Here is an 18747-nt window from a genome sequence, read left to right as displayed (position 1 = left end):
GGTAGATATGTGGGGGCGTGTTAGAACGAGCCGTTTTAGGTAGGCGTGGTTGACTCTTAACTTTTATAAAGAATATCTCTTTGGATTTGAGACTTTAGTCTTTGCAACTTTACAGATCTTCTTTATGCACGAAGAGCTTGTAACACTCCAAAGAGAAAGGAAAACTTGAAATCGCATCATATGACCCCTTTAACACATTAATTTAGTATAATTCATACTTGAACATACAGTACCATTAGTTTGGGTTGAGTAAGATTAAAAAACATACAAACATTAATACGCTTATTCTGCAAGGATGCATCAAATTGATCAAAAGTGACATTAATGTTACAAACAATTTATATTTCAAATAAATGCTGTTCTTTTGAAATAATCCTGAAAATAATGTATCACAGTTTCCACAAAAATATTGAGCAGCACAACTGTTTTCAACATTGAAAATAATAAACAAAATGTTTCTTGAGCACAATATCAGCATATTAGAATGATTTCTGAAGGATCATGTGACACTGAAGACTGAAGTTATGACTGCTGAAATTTTTTTCATTTTAAATTGTAATAATATTTCACAATATTACTGATTTTACTGTATTTTTAATCAAATAATTTTAGTCTTGGTGAGCAAAAGAGTCTTTCTAAAACATTAAAAATAAATCTAACCAACCCCAAACTTATATTTCTCTATTTTGTCTGTTCAAGGACTACAGTATTAATTAGCCACAATAGTGTAATGTCTTTATCTTTATTTGGGAGCATTTTTAGCAAATATTATGAAATTATTTTTTAAATTAATTTAATTCAATAATCTGTATATATAAATAATTAAATTATTTTTTAATTGATTGACAGCCTTACTTTTTGTATTAATTGTCTACATTAGTAATGTAATTAATTTAACTGTAGACTCACGGTTTTATTTTTTGATGGTTTTACAGGGGCCCAGAAGGGGTGAAAATTGATAATGCAGACACTGCAGTTGCCGTGGTGACAGGTCTGCAGGAGGGCGAGTACATTTTCACATTGACAGTGACAGATGAAAGGAAGCTGGATAATTCTGACACAGTCTCTGTCATTGTCAGAGAAGGTATGTGTACTTAATTAAATCCAGGAAGGTTTTATGTGGGTGTTGGTAGACTTTGTTAGAAGACTTGTTCCTGCAGTTTATGAGGGCAAGTCCACAGTCAACCTCTTCTGTGGTTGTCTGTTTGTAATAGTAGAAATAATTAGCTTTTTTGCTTTTTTCAAATCAGAGGATGATCAGCCACCAGTTGCCAAAGTGCTGTCCAGTCCTCCGATCACTCTTCCCATACGTACAGCATTTCTGGATGGTACTCGATCATCAGATGATAAGGGTAGCATCAGCTACCTCTGGACCCGTGAAGACAGCAGCCCGGCTTCAGGGGTCAGTGCTGTTCAGTAGAGCATAATTTTTTACTGGCCGTGCTCCATGCATTCAAATGACATTCATGACTCTGTTGAATATTCAAACAGTCACACTGTTTGTTCAATACTGTGTAGTGACAGAACAAGTGAGGCCAGTTAATTTGGTGCAGTTTCTTTGAGTTTGTTCCCTAAAGGTATGGTAACTCCACCTGAATGAGGAGTCATACACCAGGACCACAGTGATTGGGACGCTATTGAAATGTGACCTGTTTTTTTCTCTTCCAGGATGTCCTGAATAACTCTGACCACCAGGCAGTGCTTTTTCTTGGTAATCTGGTGGAAGGGAAGTACACTTTCACCCTGACTGTAACTGACAGTAAAGGAAAGACCAATACTGACAGAGGCACTGTAGAGGTTCGACCAGGTCAGTATGCTTGTGAAAGACAATAAAATGAGTATTTTTTTCACATAAAATGAGTATTTTTAATAACGTTGCATTAACATATTCCAGTATGCTGCTAAAGCTTGTGATGTGTAAAGTATTGGTACTTTACAGTGTTGATGTATTATATGTGACCCTGGACCACAAACCCAGTCTTAAGTCGCTGGGTTATATTTGTAGCAATAGCCAAAAATACATTGTATGTGTCAATTTTGCGCCCTCAGATTCCAGATATTCAAAAAGTTGTATCTCGGCCAAATATTATCCTAAATATTAGCCCCTTATGACTTCTGTGGTCCAGGGTCACATATCATACTTTAATGGCATATTTGTGGGTGGCGCGCTAATGTTGATTGACAGACTCGAAGTACACGCATAAAATGCTGTATTATAATTGCCTTAATATAGTATTTATCACCTCCAAATGTTGATTTAGAATGTTACAACATTTTTACAATCATATGTCTATTCTCAGAACAATTGTAAAACAAACACAACAGAACCATAAAGGCTTTTCATGTGAGCACATTTAAAAATATTTATACTTTATTAATTTGATACACTACTCCACATAGAAAAAAACAGACATGCCAACTAGTTACTGACCTGATGCAGACACATAGCTGAAGCAGATTGATATCGTCTTGGTCTGGACTATCTGGTGCGAGGCTCACGTAAGGTAAAGTGAAAATAAGCAGGGCAGTCTCAAATGAGAAAAAATGGCTCTCAGTTAGAGCGCGCTTGCAGTTCCTTTCTTCACCACAGATTTATGTTGCAAAAATGTGGGCCGCTGTTGAGCTCAGGAGGTCTCGGGCACTGTCTGCCCTGCTTAGTATCATGTATACATGTCTGCCGAAGCCATGCACTGGATTTTAATATATCCGGCTTACTTGACGACTTAAAATAGTCTAGAAAATCCGAAAAATATTTGTTGCACAATGCTGAACACATTTATAATTTATTATTAAATAATAAATGGCTCTGCCCATAACTATTAGATACCTAAAGAATTTCAATGTTTACTTAAATGTTCATTTTTGTCTTTGTTCTGTTGCTTTGTTTCAATTTATATTACTGATTATTTACTTGTCTTGATAAATTTCTTGGAAAAACTTCAAGCAGCCACTTTTTATTGATTAATACTTGATGTAATAATTATTTAATATTTAACTTTTTTCAATAAAAGAGTATGTTCAATAGTATATCTGTTTTGACTGTGGTATGGAACTGTGGTATTTCACTGGCATTGCTATCAGCTACTGAAATTTTCTAAAGCTAAAGGAGCCAATATTAAATAAATAATATATATTAAATGATAGTATTCTCTTGTTGTTCCTCAGATGTTTATGAGCGAGACTTGGTGGAGCTGATCCTGGAAGCTGCTGTGGCTCAGGTGTCCCGCAGACAGAAGGATATGCTCATCAGGCAGGTTGGCGTCCTGCTGGGTGTCCTGGACAGTGATATCACTGTGCGAGAGATTAGCGCCTTCAATGAGCATAGGTCAGTCCAGCTTAACACAAGTTCAGGCCTCATAGACAGTGCTAAACTTGATGCCCACCTCCACAGATCTGATTAAATTGCTTCACAGCACTGAAAAGAAAATTACAGAAGAATTTCTCATTTTATTCGTGCATAGATTCATATGAATAAATGGAACATTAGTTTTGAAATAAATGTTTGAATTCATGCACACTCACATGCTCAAGTGATGGCAAAAGCCTGATAAAAGCTGTTGTTGTTGTTTTTTTTACATTAGTTGACATAAATATAAACTAGCAATGAAACATATTTCTAAAGCATTCTTAGTTGATGTTGATTCCAACGAAATTATTTAATTTTACAGCACTCGCTTCGTATTTCTGGTATCTGGAGGTCCTGGACGACCTCCATTGGCCGGCCATAGTGTTGCTATGGAACTGCACAACAAACTTCGCAAGCAAAAAAATGATTTCCTTATCTTTAGGGCCCGGCGAGTGGACCCAGTTAGTGAGTATTCTTTAAATGCTTCATTAACTCATTAATTGTAGCAGTGCCCATCGCGGGTCTCTTATTGACTGTCTGATCTTTCCCCAGTCTGCCAGCTGAACTGCTCCAGTCACGGGGAATGCGATTCCTTCACCAGACGTTGTGTGTGCCACCCTTTCTGGATGGAGAATTTATTCAGTACTTATTTTTGGGATGCTGAGAGCAATTGTGGTGAGGATACACTAAGCAAAACATTGTGGAGGGAAGCTGTTTTAAGTTAGTTCACATGAGGTTTGATGGTCTGTTTATGTTGTTGGATGGTTTCTTTCAGAATGGAGTGTATTATATGTGACGATAGCATCGTTCATGATCGTGGTTGCCATAGCGACTGTAATATGGGGTATTGTGTGCTGTTGTCGAAGGTAAGGGTTAGAAGGATGATGATCTGTTTATTATTTTTGTCGTTTTTTTAATTCATGGTTTATTGTTCATTAAAATTATGCATGATGTCTTGAGCAGACGGAAAAGCAAAGTGAGACGAAAGAGCCGCTATAAAATGCTGGAGGGAGATGATCAAGAGACCCTGGAATTAAAGTTACCAAGACCTGGTAATAAAATTATCCATTTGAAGATAATTATGTGATCATTTTAGGGATGTTAGTTGCTGAACAATATTTTAATTAGCTACAAGTAATTTAATTAATTGAAAGAAATGAATATTTTTATTCAGTAAGGATGCATTCAAATAATCAAAAGTGACAGTAAAGACTTTTAGATTGTTACAAAAGATTTTTATTTTAAAATAAATGCTGGTTTTTTTTTCAACTTTCTATTTATCAAAGAATCCTGACAAAATATGTATCACTGTTTCCACATAAATATTAAGCAGCACAACTGCTTCCAACATTGATAATAATGAAAAATGCTACTCAAGCATCAGCATATTAGAATGATTTCTGAAGGATCATGTGTCACTGAAGCCTGGAGTAATGGCTGCAGAAAATTCAGCTTGTCATCACAGGAATAAATTACATTTTAACATGTTAAAATATAAATCATGATAGTACAGTTTTACTGCATTGTTGATCAATTAAATGCAGCCTTGGTGAGCATTGGTGAGAGACTGCTTACTGGCTCCAAACCTTTGAACAGTTGTGTACAAAAAGTGGCTTTAGAAGTCAATATATTCAGTATATTTAGGTCATTATTAATAATTGATTCTAAATATATTTTGTTATAGTTTATTTTTTATTATTAAATTATTTTATATTAAATTAAAGTGTTAAATTGACAGCACTAGTTAATTTTTTTTTTACTTTGATTATTTTACTATATGGTACATTCTCCATCATAAAGATACTTATCAAAGATACAAAGATCTTATCCCTGTCTTATTCCTCCAGGTCGCATGAAGCCAGTTCCTGTCCCCACATCTTCTGTACTCATGCACTCTGATTCTGATCTGGAAAGTGATGATGGCCAGGCAGGAATCCCCTGGACTGATCGAGAGCGTGGAAAACTCCTGCCACCTCAAAACGGATCTCTGTGTAACGGCCAAGGTCCTCATAAACCTAAAAAACCAAGAGAGGAGCTGGTTTAGCATACAGACCAAACCTTTTGTATCGCACCAACGCACTGTTCATCCCTCATCCACGACATGTGTTAAGACTTTAATTTAGGAGGGACTTGCAGGATGTTACGAATGACCTCTGCACCTGCATACCTGGGTTAAATCGCAGCCCAGTTTGAGCCAAAATGAAAATGCATTTAAACCTGAATGGTGGAAAAAGACAGGTCATGTAGAGCCATGCACCTCAAAAGACAATGAGAATGTACTTGCTTTACTGCAGAGATAGACAAGCCAATATATGTGCCAGCAGCAACTGGAAAAGGTTGGGTGCTTCAGAGTAGCTCTCTGAGAATCTTTTCCCCACCAGAATGTCACATCTCACCGCGGATAACTGAGCCTGCCTCACTGTCCCCTTTCTATGAAGCTTCCTGATATGACAGGCAGCCTGTCACGTCCAAACACTGCCTGGCATGTCTATTAATTTGTATATTTTTACTTGTGGTAATAATGCAGAGTGAGTCCTAAAGCACCCAATAATGCCATGTTGTATGACTGCATGAGAAGGCAAGATTTTGCTTCCCTCATTAATTTTCTTTTATGGTTTGCATGTATTAAATTGAGATGTGTGTGTGCTACTCTGTGGTCTTGCGTGGCTGTATGTCAAAGGTGCGTTTTTGCCCCTTTGCCACTTTTAAACACCAGCAAAATTGATGTCTGCAGCATAAATAGCCATGTTTGTCAGGGGTTTAAGGAGGGATATTGTACACTGGAAATTGCTTTGGATGTTGCACTAGGGCCAGTCGCTTACCCCCCTCTGGTTTTTGAGAATGAATATGACAGAATGGGGTCTGGCTGACTTACTCAAACTGGATTTAGCCACTAGTCAATAAATCATGTTTTTGTTACACTTGGTTTGCATTAGTACTGCATTTTACTCTGCACTTACTTTTTTTTTTTTTTTTTGGCTTTCAGATGATTGTTAATTCATCAGAAATCATCACTCGGTTTAAAAAAACCCATGTCTGAGTCTTGCACATTTTGAATGCATTGGGGAAAATGAAGGGTTTTTTAATCAATGCTTTTTTTGTTGTTGTTGTTTTTAATGAGGAATTCCCTGTTTCATATGACTTGTTCTAATAACCGGAGTAAATAAAAAGAAAATATATTTACAGCTGTCTTTTGTTTTGTTGTACTTGTTTTCTGTTCTGAACTTAAGACTTCCACCAAAGCCTCTTATGATTGTACACAATTTTTGTAAACCTTGCCTTACAGGGCAGTGTTTTAGGAAAGCAGTGAGCAAGAACCAAACCACATGTTTGTTGCTTTAAATGGAGCTTAAACTCATCTGAGACCAAATTAGATTCCATCTGCCTATATTTTTATTTTTAATTATTGTGATCTAAGTGGATGAGCACATAACTTCTGTCATCTGCAGAAAAAAACTGCACAGAATGTTATTGTTTGTCTAAAATTGATTATAAAAAAATAAGTGGTTATTTACTGACAGAATTTTCATTTTGATGTAAACTATTTTGCTGATAGTATATATGAGGAAAATAGGATACATTATATTAAGTTGTCCTTTTTAAAGTATAATTATACAATTAAGGGTTTGGTTTCGGATTAGCTGTTTGTAATTTTGCATAATTGTGCAGTACAGCACATGTACCATGCATAACAAGGCACTGTAAAATAAAGTGTTACTTAAAAAATGTGCTAATATTTTGAAAATGAGTGTTGGAAATGCCCTGGTTTAAAGCACAATGACCAACTAATGCCCAAAAACTGCCCATGTATTGCTAGTCAGTGAAAGCATGCACTTGTAATTCCATGCACTGTTTGGACAGATCAAAATCGTGGCATCCACACTTCCCGTTTGACCAACAAGGATCTGAATCCCACATTTCTCTTCCCCTCCGGCTCTAAAAATATCGTTGCCCAAGACTTCAAAACTGCAAGTGAACAAAAAGTAAAACTAAGAAAATAAGCACTTTCATTATTACATAATTGTGTCACATTTCTTACATGGTAGACTGAGGGAATTCGTTTTATGAACATTACATCTAATCACCAAGATTTACTAGACTCATAATAATATTAAGCAAATACATTTTCGTACACAGTCTCGAGTCTTCCTGTTCCTGCTTCACTCTTTTTCATCACTTTATCACACTCTCCTTTGTCCTTATAAGGAAGTGGAGCAGTTGGTGGAGTTTGGGCGGAAACGGCGCGCGGTGACAGCTGGGAACTTCAACACGCTCGCTCATACAGGAAGACGACGCAGACGAGGAGCCAGTAACACACCCATACAACATCAAAGACTAAAGCTAGGACCACTGTAACATTTCTCAGACGGTGACGGTAAGGAGAAAAGGCCGAATGCATTGCCTTTATTGTTAGATATCTGTGTTAAGCGACTTGCCGGCGAAATATTTTCTAGACAGCGCGCTGCTGCGTCTCAGCGCAAATCATGACAACTGAAACGGGCAAATTCTGCGCGCATAATATTGCCAAAAGCAATAAATTCTCACAGTGGCATTAGGCCGTATGAATAAAACTAGTTTCATCATACAACTGCATGTATGCATATTTCATAACAGCAGTGTTATGCGTCGGTTAGAAAAGTTCCTGATCTTGCAGAGCTCAGCGCCCAGTGATGGGAAGTCTGACTCGCTTCCGCGAATCGATTCTTCCGAGCAGTTCGTTTCAAAGAACCGATTAAAAAAATCCAGCGATTCTTTTGCGTCATTACGTCATCGCGTGTTTTAATAAAATGCTTTTATTAAAAAGAACTCTTATAAAACTCTCGTGCAAGCAAGTCGTAAACATATTCCAAGTACGTTTATTTGTAGAATTACTGGTAGGCTATTTAGCTGCATCCTTTCACATTCTTGATCACCGTTTTACAGCTCATTCATTATTCTCGGTTTTAGTTTGAGTTGTTTACTCGAAAACCATTTTGACTGATTCAGTTTAATTAATAAATTGTTCATCCCGGTCTTGTAAATCGGTTCAAGTGATTAACTGAAATGATCCGACTCAAACGAATACTGAAAATCGCTACAGCGCAAATGAAGGAAGTGGGGCGGCGTAAAGTGAACGCAAGCTCGTCGCGATTGCTACATTGTTTCCGTATTCATGTTATTTTCTATAAACAATCGCTCTGTATTGTTTGACTGAACGCGCGACCGTGTTGCCCGACTGGCCTGATTATTCAGTCAAATCACATCACATCAAATCTCTTGGCTTGCCTCTTGCCTCGTATCCTATTGCAATCCTATTAATGGCTTGACTGCCGGTAGTGTCTTGTATGTTTGATGAATGTGGCACATCTCACCCTGCGCTATGCCGAGAATGGATGCGATATGGCCTAGTTTTATTAGTCCTGAAGCATAAATTACCTGTTTTTATGTCTAGAAGCACAGCTGGGTTTGAAATAAACACCCAGTTGCACACTAAATGTGGGTGAAAATCAGCCGTGGTGGGTAACACACATCAACTCACTAGCCAGTTTAGGTTATGATTAATAAGTTATGTCCTCCAACCTGGAGCCTCCAATATTAAAAATAAAGCGCAAAGAGGGTTGCAAAAGAGGGTTGATTGACTCGTAAAACTGAAAGCTTTCAATTCAGTGATCCAGAATCAGATTTCATAATGAATATGCTTAAATCTTAGCAGTGATTTTGATCATCTGGTTTGTTTCTTTTATTTTTGTTTTGGCTAGTAGAAGTTCTGAATGGCTTGGCTGGAAACTTTAAACATTTAGTAGCCATATTGGCTGGTGAGAGAAAAAGTTCATTTTAAACCCAAATGATAAGCAGTTTAGATAATCTCATTGATTTTCCTACTTTAGGTGGCTGTTTCTTCAATAATTGTTGCCGCCTCCATCTGTTTTTTTAGGGAGAGGACATTAGGAGCTGTTCTGAAATTTGTACTTGAGACAAGACAATTTGACTAGTCTAATTTGAATGTGAATATTTTCTTACAATGTGAAAAAAAGGGAGAGGAGAAATTTGAATCTAGCTTGACTCCTGTCTGCTCGTTGCCTTTTGCCATAATTGCTAACTTTATTCTATTTGGCAAAAGTTGAAATTCTGCATATCTGTTTCATTTGGTGATGTGTTTTTGTTTCCTCAAAGGTGAATGTGCTTCTGTGATTTTAGTCCCGTGTGATCAAATGTTTTGTTCATTCCAATTGCCTGAACATTTGAAAACAACAGCCACAGCTGTTTGTGGTCACAGAGGAAGCTGTTATTATTTTTATGACATTATTTTTGTTAATTAGCTTACTCAATCTTTCATATTTTCTCAATACTAGTGCAATTTAATGTATCCAGCATGAACTTCACTGTTAATAGTTTTCTGCTGTAGTTATAATGCAGTCTTGGGAAATTTGTGATTCCTGTAGGAGTTACAAATAAGAGGGATTTCCCCTCATTAATTGGTGCAAGCTCTCATTAAGGGCAGGTGATTACATGCTCATATGGATACCTGTACATTTCCCAGAACAGCATTCAGGTGAAAGGAGGAGTGAGTCAGTGAGCCAGATTCACGTATCAGGTTTCTGTTACGTAATGTTACCTGTTTAGTGTGTGTGCATGTGAAGGGGCAGTAAAGAGGGACTTGCCCTTTGAAAGCTGCCCACAGAAGGCAAACAATTCTACTTCCTCCTTTTTGTATCTTTAGAGGTTTGGCACATTTTTTCCCCCTTAAATTGCAGATTTATTTCTCCCTGTAGCATTTTTGTGGGACAACATGTTATGGCACGTCCTGCATTCTCTCCAGACTCTGCACATTGTGCATCCATGTTTTCTTTCTGTTGACTTTTTATGCACACTTGCTCTTGTTGCTCTTGTCGCTGATTTTACCATAAATGAGTTGTAGATTAAGTCAAATGTGTGGAAGTCAGAATACAGTAATACCTTTTAAAATTGGCATAAAATAAAATTCACCCTGTCTATTTTGTAAATGTATGTTATTAATCTTATTGTGAACAAATTTATCTGTGCATATGTTTAATTTATCACCTCTGATTACAATGATTTCTGTAAAACCTTGTTGTTTCTGTAATCAGAAACTGTCCCTCTCTCTCTCTTTCTCACCGATCAGGCATGGCAGAGCTGGTGGGTCTAGTGCAGCGTCTGGAGGTGGCTGTGGGCCGTCTGGAGGCCATGTCCAGTTCTGGGGGTGGAGGCGGCCCTGCTGCTGCATCTGGAGGTATTAAGAAAACTGTAAACCAGATATGTCTGACAATGATTAGCACTGCTTAGTGCATAAGGGGAGTTAGGAATTTGAACTTGATTATTTAACTTTGCCGCATAATTCGTCTCTCCTCAAATCATGCAGCTTGTTAAAAATGCATGTACTACTATTACTTTAGAAGTATTGCAAACCATTTGAACAATGACATTGTCTAAAAAGCCCATAGACTTACAATGAAAGAGATAAGAATATCATAATCATTATGAGTGAGATTTCTTTTGGCTTAGGAGTTCTGAGTGGTTGCTAAGATAGTAATTTACAGGTCTAAGTAAGTGCATAGTGAAACTGCCATTGTGGCATGTTCACAGATGGACTAAGTGCTTGTTGCTGTAAATGTTGTATTGTGTCTGGTTAGGACATGGTGTAATTCTGCTCTTGTTTCTCTTCTCTTCAGCGGTTTCAGTGTATGTTGTAGCCTATGACAATTTGATCTCTGGCCCTGTGGCTCAGTACACTGCTCTCAGTCAGAAGATAGGGGGTGATGTCCAGAAGCATGTGCGTAATGCAGCACTGTCATTATAGTTCCTGAATACTGGCACACACATCGAGTGACTCCAGTCAATGTGTCTTATCCTTTGTTTTGTGTCATAGGCTGAGTTGATGAAGCAGGCCTTTTCCTATCAAAGACAGCTTCTGGTCACTGCCTCCAGCTCACAGAAACCTTCTGATGTAAGTGTCCCTGCAGCATATTATGTTGAGTGTTTAAATAATACTTGCTACTGCAGTACCATTCAAAATTTTGGTGTTGGTTCGATTTTATTAATGAAAGTTTCTTATGCTCAATAAGACTACATTTTGTTTATCAAAAATACATTAAAAACAGTAATATTGTGAACAATTATTACAAATTAAAATGTTTTCTATTTTAATATATTTAAAAAATATATATCATTTATTATTTATTTATTCCTGTGACAGCAAAGCTGAATTTTCAGCAGCCGTTATTACAATCTTCAGTGTCACATGGCCCTTCTGAAATTATTCTAATATGCTGATTTGCTGCTTAAGAAACATTTCTTCTTATCAGTTGCTGCTTAATATTTTAGTAGAAACTGTAATACTTTTTTTTTGGGATTTGAATAGAAAGTTTAAAAGAACAACAAATAATTGAAGTCTTTTGTAACATTATAAATGTCTTTACTGTCACTTTTGCTCAATTGAATTCATCATTGCGTAATATAATAATTTCTTTCAAAAAACTCTTTCAGAGTTTTGAAAGGTAGTGTAACTTTGACTCCAATGTCATTCTTTTGAACAATGACATTGTCTAAAAAGCCCATAGACTTACAATGAAAGAGATAAGAATATCATAATCATTATGAGTGAGATTTCTTTTGGCTTAGGAGTTCTGAGTGGTTGCTAAGATAGTAATTTACAGGTCTAAGTAAGTGCATAGTGAAACTGCCATTGTGGCATGTTCACAGATGGACTAAGTGCTTGTTGCTGTAAATGTTGTATTGTGTCTGGTTAGGACATGGTGTAATTCTGCTCTTGTTTCTCTTCTCTTCAGCGGTTTCAGTGTATGTTGTAGCCTATGACAATTTGATCTCTGGCCCTGTGGCTCAGTACACTGCTCTCAGTCAGAAGATAGGGGGTGATGTCCAGAAGCATGTGCGTAATGCAGCACTGTCATTATAGTTCCTGAATACTGGCACACACATCGAGTGACTCCAGTCAATGTGTCTTATCCTTTGTTTTGTGTCATAGGCTGAGTTGATGAAGCAGGCCTTTTCCTATCAAAGACAGCTTCTGGTCACTGCCTCCAGCTCACAGAAACCTTCTGATGTAAGTGTCCCTGCAGCATATTATGTTGAGTGTTTAAATAATACTTGCTACTGCAGTACCATTCAAAATTTTGGTGTTGGTTCGATTTTATTAATGAAAGTTTCTTATGCTCAATAAGACTACATTTTGTTTATCAAAAATACATTAAAAACAGTAATATTGTGAACAATTATTACAAATTAAAATGTTTTCTATTTTAATATATTTAAAAAATATATATCATTTATTATTTATTTATTCCTGTGACAGCAAAGCTGAATTTTCAGCAGCCGTTATTACAATCTTCAGTGTCACATGGCCCTTCTGAAATTATTCTAATATGCTGATTTGCTGCTTAAGAAACATTTCTTCTTATCAGTTGCTGCTTAATATTTTAGTAGAAACTGTAATACTTTTTTTTTTGGGATTTGAATAGAAAGTTTAAAAGAACAACAAATAATTGAAGTCTTTTGTAACATTATAAATGTCTTTACTGTCACTTTTGCTCAATTGAATTCATCATTGCGTAATATAATAATTTCTTTCAAAAAACTCTTTCAGAGTTTTGAAAGGTAGTGTAACTTTGACTCCAATGTCATTCTTTTTTTTTTTTTTTTTTTACATTTCGTCATCTCATTAGTCTCAACTTCTCTTTTTCTCTGTTATATAGTCTGTCCTGACCTCTCTGCTGGCCCCCATGTCGAAAGTAATCCAGGAGGTGCAATCGTTCCGTGAGAAGAACCGCTCCTCACCTGTCTTCAACCACCTCTCTGCTGTCAGCGAGAGCGTTCCCGCCCTCGGCTGGGTTGCCATGGTAAGGCGGAGGGTGGAGTCTGGGACTGTCAGCACTGTGTGTTGCAGTTTTTGTAGTTGAGTTGTTTCTGTTTGAGGTTAAATCAATTATGGGACTTCATACTTGGGAAGTGTTCTCTAACCAGTCAGTTTCCTCATGCTCAAGTGTCAGAATTTCCTACATTTAAAATATCTGGGTTAAACTACCATACTTTACATTGCATATAGTTTTTCAGGGATGAATATGGTGGGATTTAAGTGTCAGACCACATTACAAAGAAATGTTATGATGTAAAAATAAATAAGAAATATTTATGATTATACTCTATTTCTAAGTCACAGATTGAATACAAGCAAATTTGCGACACTCAATTTTAAATTAATGAAAAAAAGTTCACTAATTGTTTCATGCAAATTGTAATGGAAAAAATAGTTATAATGAACAATTATATAACTAACACGCTAAATGTGTATTAATAAACTAGAAATAGAAGCACAAATAATCTCATGTAATCTCAAAAGAAAAAAAAAACAACCTGTATGGATGTCTGTACACTGATTTTAAAGCACCAGACCTTATGATAATCAAAGCAACATTTTGACCATTTCTTCATTAGGCCAACAACTTTGTTGTGTAAATGTTGCTAAAACCTTCTCAACAGACTTTTAAACCCCACAGCATGTACCAAATTACAATGCACAAGAAATAAAAGCCATAATCGGTGCATATTTGGAATTTCTTTCAATAAACGTAATATTATCTTTTTTTTTTTCTAAATGTGTTAGGCACCAAAGCCAGGCCCCTATGTGAAGGAGATGCAGGATGCTGCCATGTTTTACACGAACCGTGTGCTCAAGGATTACAAGGAAAAGTATGTGTCTGTCTGTGATGTGAAGCAACTTGTCTGTACACCAGCAAAATGGTATGTCACTCATTTCCCAATCTGCCTTGTCTTATTTTTAGAGATAAGATGCATGTGGAGTGGGTCAGTACCTATGTGTCCATTTGGACCGAGCTGCAGGCCTACATCAAGCAGCACCACACCACTGGACTGAGCTGGAGCAAGACTGTAAGTCACATTCTTGTGTGCTCAGTTTGTCCCACATGCTTCTGAAAACAAATTTCCCAAATATTTCAACATTTTGGTTTCACAGGGTCCGGTTGCCTCTGGAGGCGCCCCGAGTGGAGGAGCACCAGCCCCACCTCCCCCAGGTCCTCCTCCACCCCCCATGAACTTGGACAAATCATCAAGTGGAGACTCTGGAGCAGCCAGTCACAATGCTCTCTTTGCCTCCATCAACAAGGGAGCTGATATTACTAAAGGTATTAACTGGATCCCTAACTTGATGTAGTACTACAAACGGATATGACGTTGTTTGGGAAAATAGGTTCAAAATGTGTCCAGTAGAGCCTACAGTGCACAAAACATTCAGTGCCAATTTTATTGCTTTTTAAATGATGAAAGGTTCATTGCTAAACATTTAACAGTTCTTTTGATAGATTGGAAATTATGCAGATTGTTTCACTTGATGCACTGCAATGGGAGCATCAGTGTGTGTGTATATATTTATAAAGGTCAATGCAGCCTTCATGATAAAAAAAAGGGCACAGTTAGTGCCTTTACTTGTGGCCTTCACTTGTGCACCTCCATGAGACTGTAGGGGGTCTCATTTTTTCATTTATTATTATTATTTTTATTGTTATTAAATAACCATTATAACAGTGTTCTTTTAGTATCATTGTGATACTATTGTTTTTAATATTTTAGTTTAGTATAATATTTTCTGTTTTGGTTTTAATTTTAGTTCGTTTTAGTAATTTTGTTGTGTTTTTGTAATTTTAGTAGTTTGTCTATATAGTTTTTATTAACTACCTGAAATTAATTTTTTTTTTTAATTTTTATTGGTCTTATTTCAAGTAATGAGAATTTTTTTATGGTTTTAGTTTCAGTTTTAGCTAACTAAATTAACCCTGATTATAACAGCTGTAATAAACAATTTATTATTATTATTATTATTAATTTTATTTGTGCATTTGAAAATCACTTTTTATTTAAAGTAACTTTAAAACAAAATTTTTTTTTATTCTTTATTAGATTTTACCGTAATTACAATAATTCTCACAGTTTTATTGAAGCCTTTTCTTTAATACTCCTGTCTTTTCACTCACTTTAAGGACTGAAGCATGTGTCTGATGACCAGAAGACCCACAAGAATCCTACACTCAAAGTCCAAGGAGGTCCTTTGCCTTCTGGGCCCAAACCCTTCGCTGCTCGGCCCACAGCAGCAGCCAGCCCAGCCCGCACTCTGCCCCCAGTGCTGGAGCTGGATGGCAAGAAATGGAAAGTGGTGAGTGAGTCAGTATGTCTTTTATAGTCTGTGTATGCAGCTGAAATTGTTTTTGGAAATAACATTTTGAAAGGTATTTTCCATCTCAATCTTAGATATGTTTATACATGCTGATAAAAAAAGATACTAAGTAAAGATGTGATGTTATAGTAAAGAACTTTCATGACAAGCTAAAATAGAAAGTGGAGTTTGGGGAATTCTTGTGAAGACATGAAGCTGTTTGTCCAATTAATTTATCGAATTATGCTGATCCTCTTTTTGGCTTTTTCCCCAACAGGAAAATCAGGAGGGTGCCCATGGCCTTGTGATCAGTGACACAGAACTAAAGCAGGTGGTTTATGCCTTTAAGTGCAACAACAGCACTTTACAGGTGAAGGGGAAGATTAACTCCATTATTCTAGGTATGTACGCACTACCACTAGTTTTTCCAGTGTTCACTTTGTTTTTATATAGGTAGAAAGTTTAGACATTAGCTTGTTGTTTTGTTGTTTTCCTTTCAGATAACTGTAAGAAATTGGGTCTCGTCTTTGACGATGTTGTGGGTATTGTTGAGGTGATCAACTGCAAAGATGTTAAGGTCCAGGTGTGTATACTTGTGCTAGATACTCTTCTCATTATAAATGTACTTGAATGCGGTGTATCTGCAGATTTAGATTTCTTTGTTTTATTTTTAATTTTAAATTTGATCCTGCAATGTGTGGAAGCTTGTTTCCACCGCTGAATAAAGTTATTCAGGCTTTATTTTACATTTCTGCCTTTTTTTCCTCCAGAATTGCTAGGTGTGAACTCAAAATTTACATCTCAAAGTTTACATCTTGCAATTCTGAGGAAAAACAAGTCAGAATTGTGCGATACAGACTGAGTTGTGAGATGTAAAATCAGCAAGCTGAGAAAAATAGCTTGCATCTCACTTTCTCTGATTTCTGAATTGACATCTCAATTTTTACACATTTTTTACACTGTTTTACACTTTTTTTTTATTCCATCACGGAATAAAAAAAGGTAATTGCTACTTGTAGTGTGAGATATAATCTCAGAATTGCAAGAAAAAAAATTCAGAATTGTGAGATAAAAGGGTAAAATTATTGTTATTTTTTTATTCTGCGGCGGAAACGAGCTTTCATAGAAATGGGCGTAAAAAGTATTAAAAATTAAATAATTTTAAATTATTTAAATTGATGTAAATGAAATTATTTGTGTAAATGCATTTCACTTTTCAACATTTTAGTATGTTTAGGTAAATATTGCTGTTTATTAATATGTATTAACATTAATACATATGAATAAATGTTATTCTCTTCTGAACTCATTTATTAAAAATTCATGTTTTTGAGTTAACATCAGTCTTGGGTGGTCTCATCATATTTGGTCAGGCAATGAGGCGTAATATTTTTATGAAAAAGTCGCCTTTCATACAGTGAAACATACACTGTTTTCTTGAAAATCGGACTTTTAATTAAGGGTCTTAAATTTAATTAATTTAAACGCCCAGATATCTTGATATTGCCACTTTTTCTTTCTTATTACTCTGTGCATCTGTACCTTTTGAGTGATTGCTCTTCTGTTGCTTTCCAGGTTATGGGTAAGGTGCCAACCATCTCCATCAACAAGACAGATGGCTGCCATGTGTACCTGAACAAGGACTCTCTGTCATGTGAAATCATCAGCGCTAAGAGCTCAGAGATGAACGTGCTGGTGCCCAACAAAGATGGAGAATATGTAAGTAATGGAGTGATTCGTCTACGATTTTGAAGATTGTAAGAATAAGAGTGAGTAATTGCTTTTCTATTTCTATTTAATTCCAGACTGAGATCCCAGTCCCTGAACAATTCAAAACCGTATGGGACGGTAGCAAGCTGGTGACCACAGCAACCGAGATTGCTGGATAAACGACCAGCCTGTGTGAGACCACCCCCATTGCAGTGTCCTACCTGACTGACCAATGAGCTTAAACTACAAAATAGAATGGAATGCCAACCAGGTCCACTCTCCTATCAGCGGCAATCTTCCTTTCAGCTAGTGACATGACTGCTTGCTTACCACAAGCACTTGCTCAGTCAGCGGCAGGGCTCCATTCTCTTCTATTCCATTGATTTAAAACATTAGCACTTGAAATTGATTGCCAACAATTGAGGTGTTTTGTTTTGTTGTCTTGCAGCCATACTAAGCAAAATATGAATGGCCAATGTGAGGAAGCAAGTCATTTTATCATATTTTGTATTTTTTGTCTTTTTCAAATTTTTTTTTTTCATTTGTATTTTCTGGTCAGGAGGCAGGTTTTTTTTTTGGGGGGTGGGGTCATTGCGTTTTCTGTTTGACATATGCAATCTGAAGCACATAAATGTCCCTCTTCAGACCACCAATGCAGACATTTACTGTAACGTTATTAATTCAGTTTTTTTTTCTAGGGATAATTAGAATGAAGATTTGTGTCAAATCTTAGAGGATGAATTGGAGACTTGCACGATCACATTTATATTTCCAATCGTTACACTGAAACAATGTTTAAAAAAACAATAGTTGCTTTAGGAATTCTCATTTCCCTCTTTATTTCATATTGTATTGCAGAGCACATGGACATTCCCTGTAAAATAAATAAATGAACATTCCATGGTTCATGATGGAAAGGTGTGGAAAGCATATTGATGTCTTGAGTGTTTTTGGCACAAACTGGAGAGGAGGCAGAGAAGGACACAGCGTAACGTTGTGATGCTCATGGTACTATCCATGTCTGATATCTGATGACTATCTGCTGTACAGATACTGGTTTTACATGACCTGTGTCCACCTCTTGCTCTCATCACATGCTTTAACTAGTTCAGACTTTAATTCCAACCTCTTAATCTTTACATTCCATAATATTGAGGCCATGAGTATGGAATTTCTTTTGTATCGTTTGTCTTTGTTTCTTCTTCTTTATTTGGCCAAGAAATGGTACTGGAGAACAAACATCATTAAAACTGTTTCAATAAATAACAACTTTTTTTTCTGAGTCGTTGTGCTTTATTGAAAATAATTGGCAGATACATTTTGTTGCAAGAGTCCAGCTTCCTGCATTTTATGGTTTAGCATTTCTAGAAAGGTGATGTGGTGTGGAACATTAATAAAACAAACAACGGACCCCAGAATGAGCATTTATAAGACATACACAGCTGTTCAATGGTTGTTTGTTTTTTTTTTTAAAGATTTTTAATTTTTTTATTTTGCAAAGACGCATTTC

The 18747-nt window shown here is 36.4% G+C and overlaps 2 protein-coding genes across 4 annotated transcripts in view; both read left to right on the top strand.

Annotated features, from left to right (window-relative positions):
• Nucleotides 1-6537, top strand: part of LOC107696545 (dyslexia-associated protein KIAA0319-like protein) — a 16875-nt gene extending 10338 nt beyond the window's left edge. For all 3 annotated transcript variants that reach the window (XM_016496938.1, XM_016496937.1, XM_016496935.1), the window contains exons 14-22: nt 936-1084; nt 1251-1402; nt 1669-1807; nt 3166-3325; nt 3669-3811; nt 3899-4021; nt 4122-4212; nt 4310-4398; nt 5194-6537. In XM_016496938.1, the coding sequence (XP_016352424.1) occupies nt 936-1084; nt 1251-1402; nt 1669-1807; nt 3166-3325; nt 3669-3811; nt 3899-4021; nt 4122-4212; nt 4310-4398; nt 5194-5390 (1243 nt within the window). In that variant the 3' untranslated portion in view covers nt 5391-6537. The remainder of the gene's footprint in view (nt 1-935; nt 1085-1250; nt 1403-1668; nt 1808-3165; nt 3326-3668; nt 3812-3898; nt 4022-4121; nt 4213-4309; nt 4399-5193) is intronic.
• A 1036-nt stretch (nt 6538-7573) lies between these two features.
• On the top strand, nt 7574-18511 carry LOC107696560 (adenylyl cyclase-associated protein 1-like). Its single transcript, XM_016496968.1, has 13 exons — nt 7574-7721; nt 10470-10577; nt 11017-11117; nt 11214-11291; nt 13057-13200; nt 13965-14050; nt 14143-14248; nt 14334-14502; nt 15355-15527; nt 15805-15928; nt 16028-16110; nt 17103-17246; nt 17333-18511. Exons 2-13 carry the CDS (start codon nt 10472-10474, stop codon nt 17414-17416), a joined length of 1398 nt encoding a protein of 465 aa, XP_016352454.1. The 5' UTR covers nt 7574-7721; nt 10470-10471; the 3' UTR covers nt 17417-18511.
• Nucleotides 18512-18747: the final 236 nt, after the last annotated feature.

This window comes from Sinocyclocheilus anshuiensis, unplaced genomic scaffold, assembly GCF_001515605.1.
Source record: "Sinocyclocheilus anshuiensis isolate Anshui unplaced genomic scaffold, SAMN03320099.WGS_v1.1 scaffold590, whole genome shotgun sequence".
Lineage (NCBI taxonomy): Eukaryota > Metazoa > Chordata > Actinopteri > Cypriniformes > Cyprinidae > Sinocyclocheilus > Sinocyclocheilus anshuiensis.
Note: the sequence above shows the minus strand (reverse complement) of the source record. Positions and strands in the feature narration are given on the sequence as shown.

Excerpts from the sequence above, each read along its gene's own strand:
- LOC107696560 (XM_016496968.1), top strand. The coding sequence starts at position 10,472 with ATGGCAGAGCTGGTGGGTCTAGTGCAGCGTCTGGAGGTGGCTGTGGGC. Across the intron at positions 10,578-11,016 it reads CCCTGCTGCTGCATCTGGAG|CGGTTTCAGTGTATGTTGTA; the intron begins GTATTAAGAAAA and ends TCTTCTCTTCAG. Across the intron at positions 14,503-15,354 it reads GGGAGCTGATATTACTAAAG|GACTGAAGCATGTGTCTGAT; the intron begins GTATTAACTGGA and ends ACTCACTTTAAG.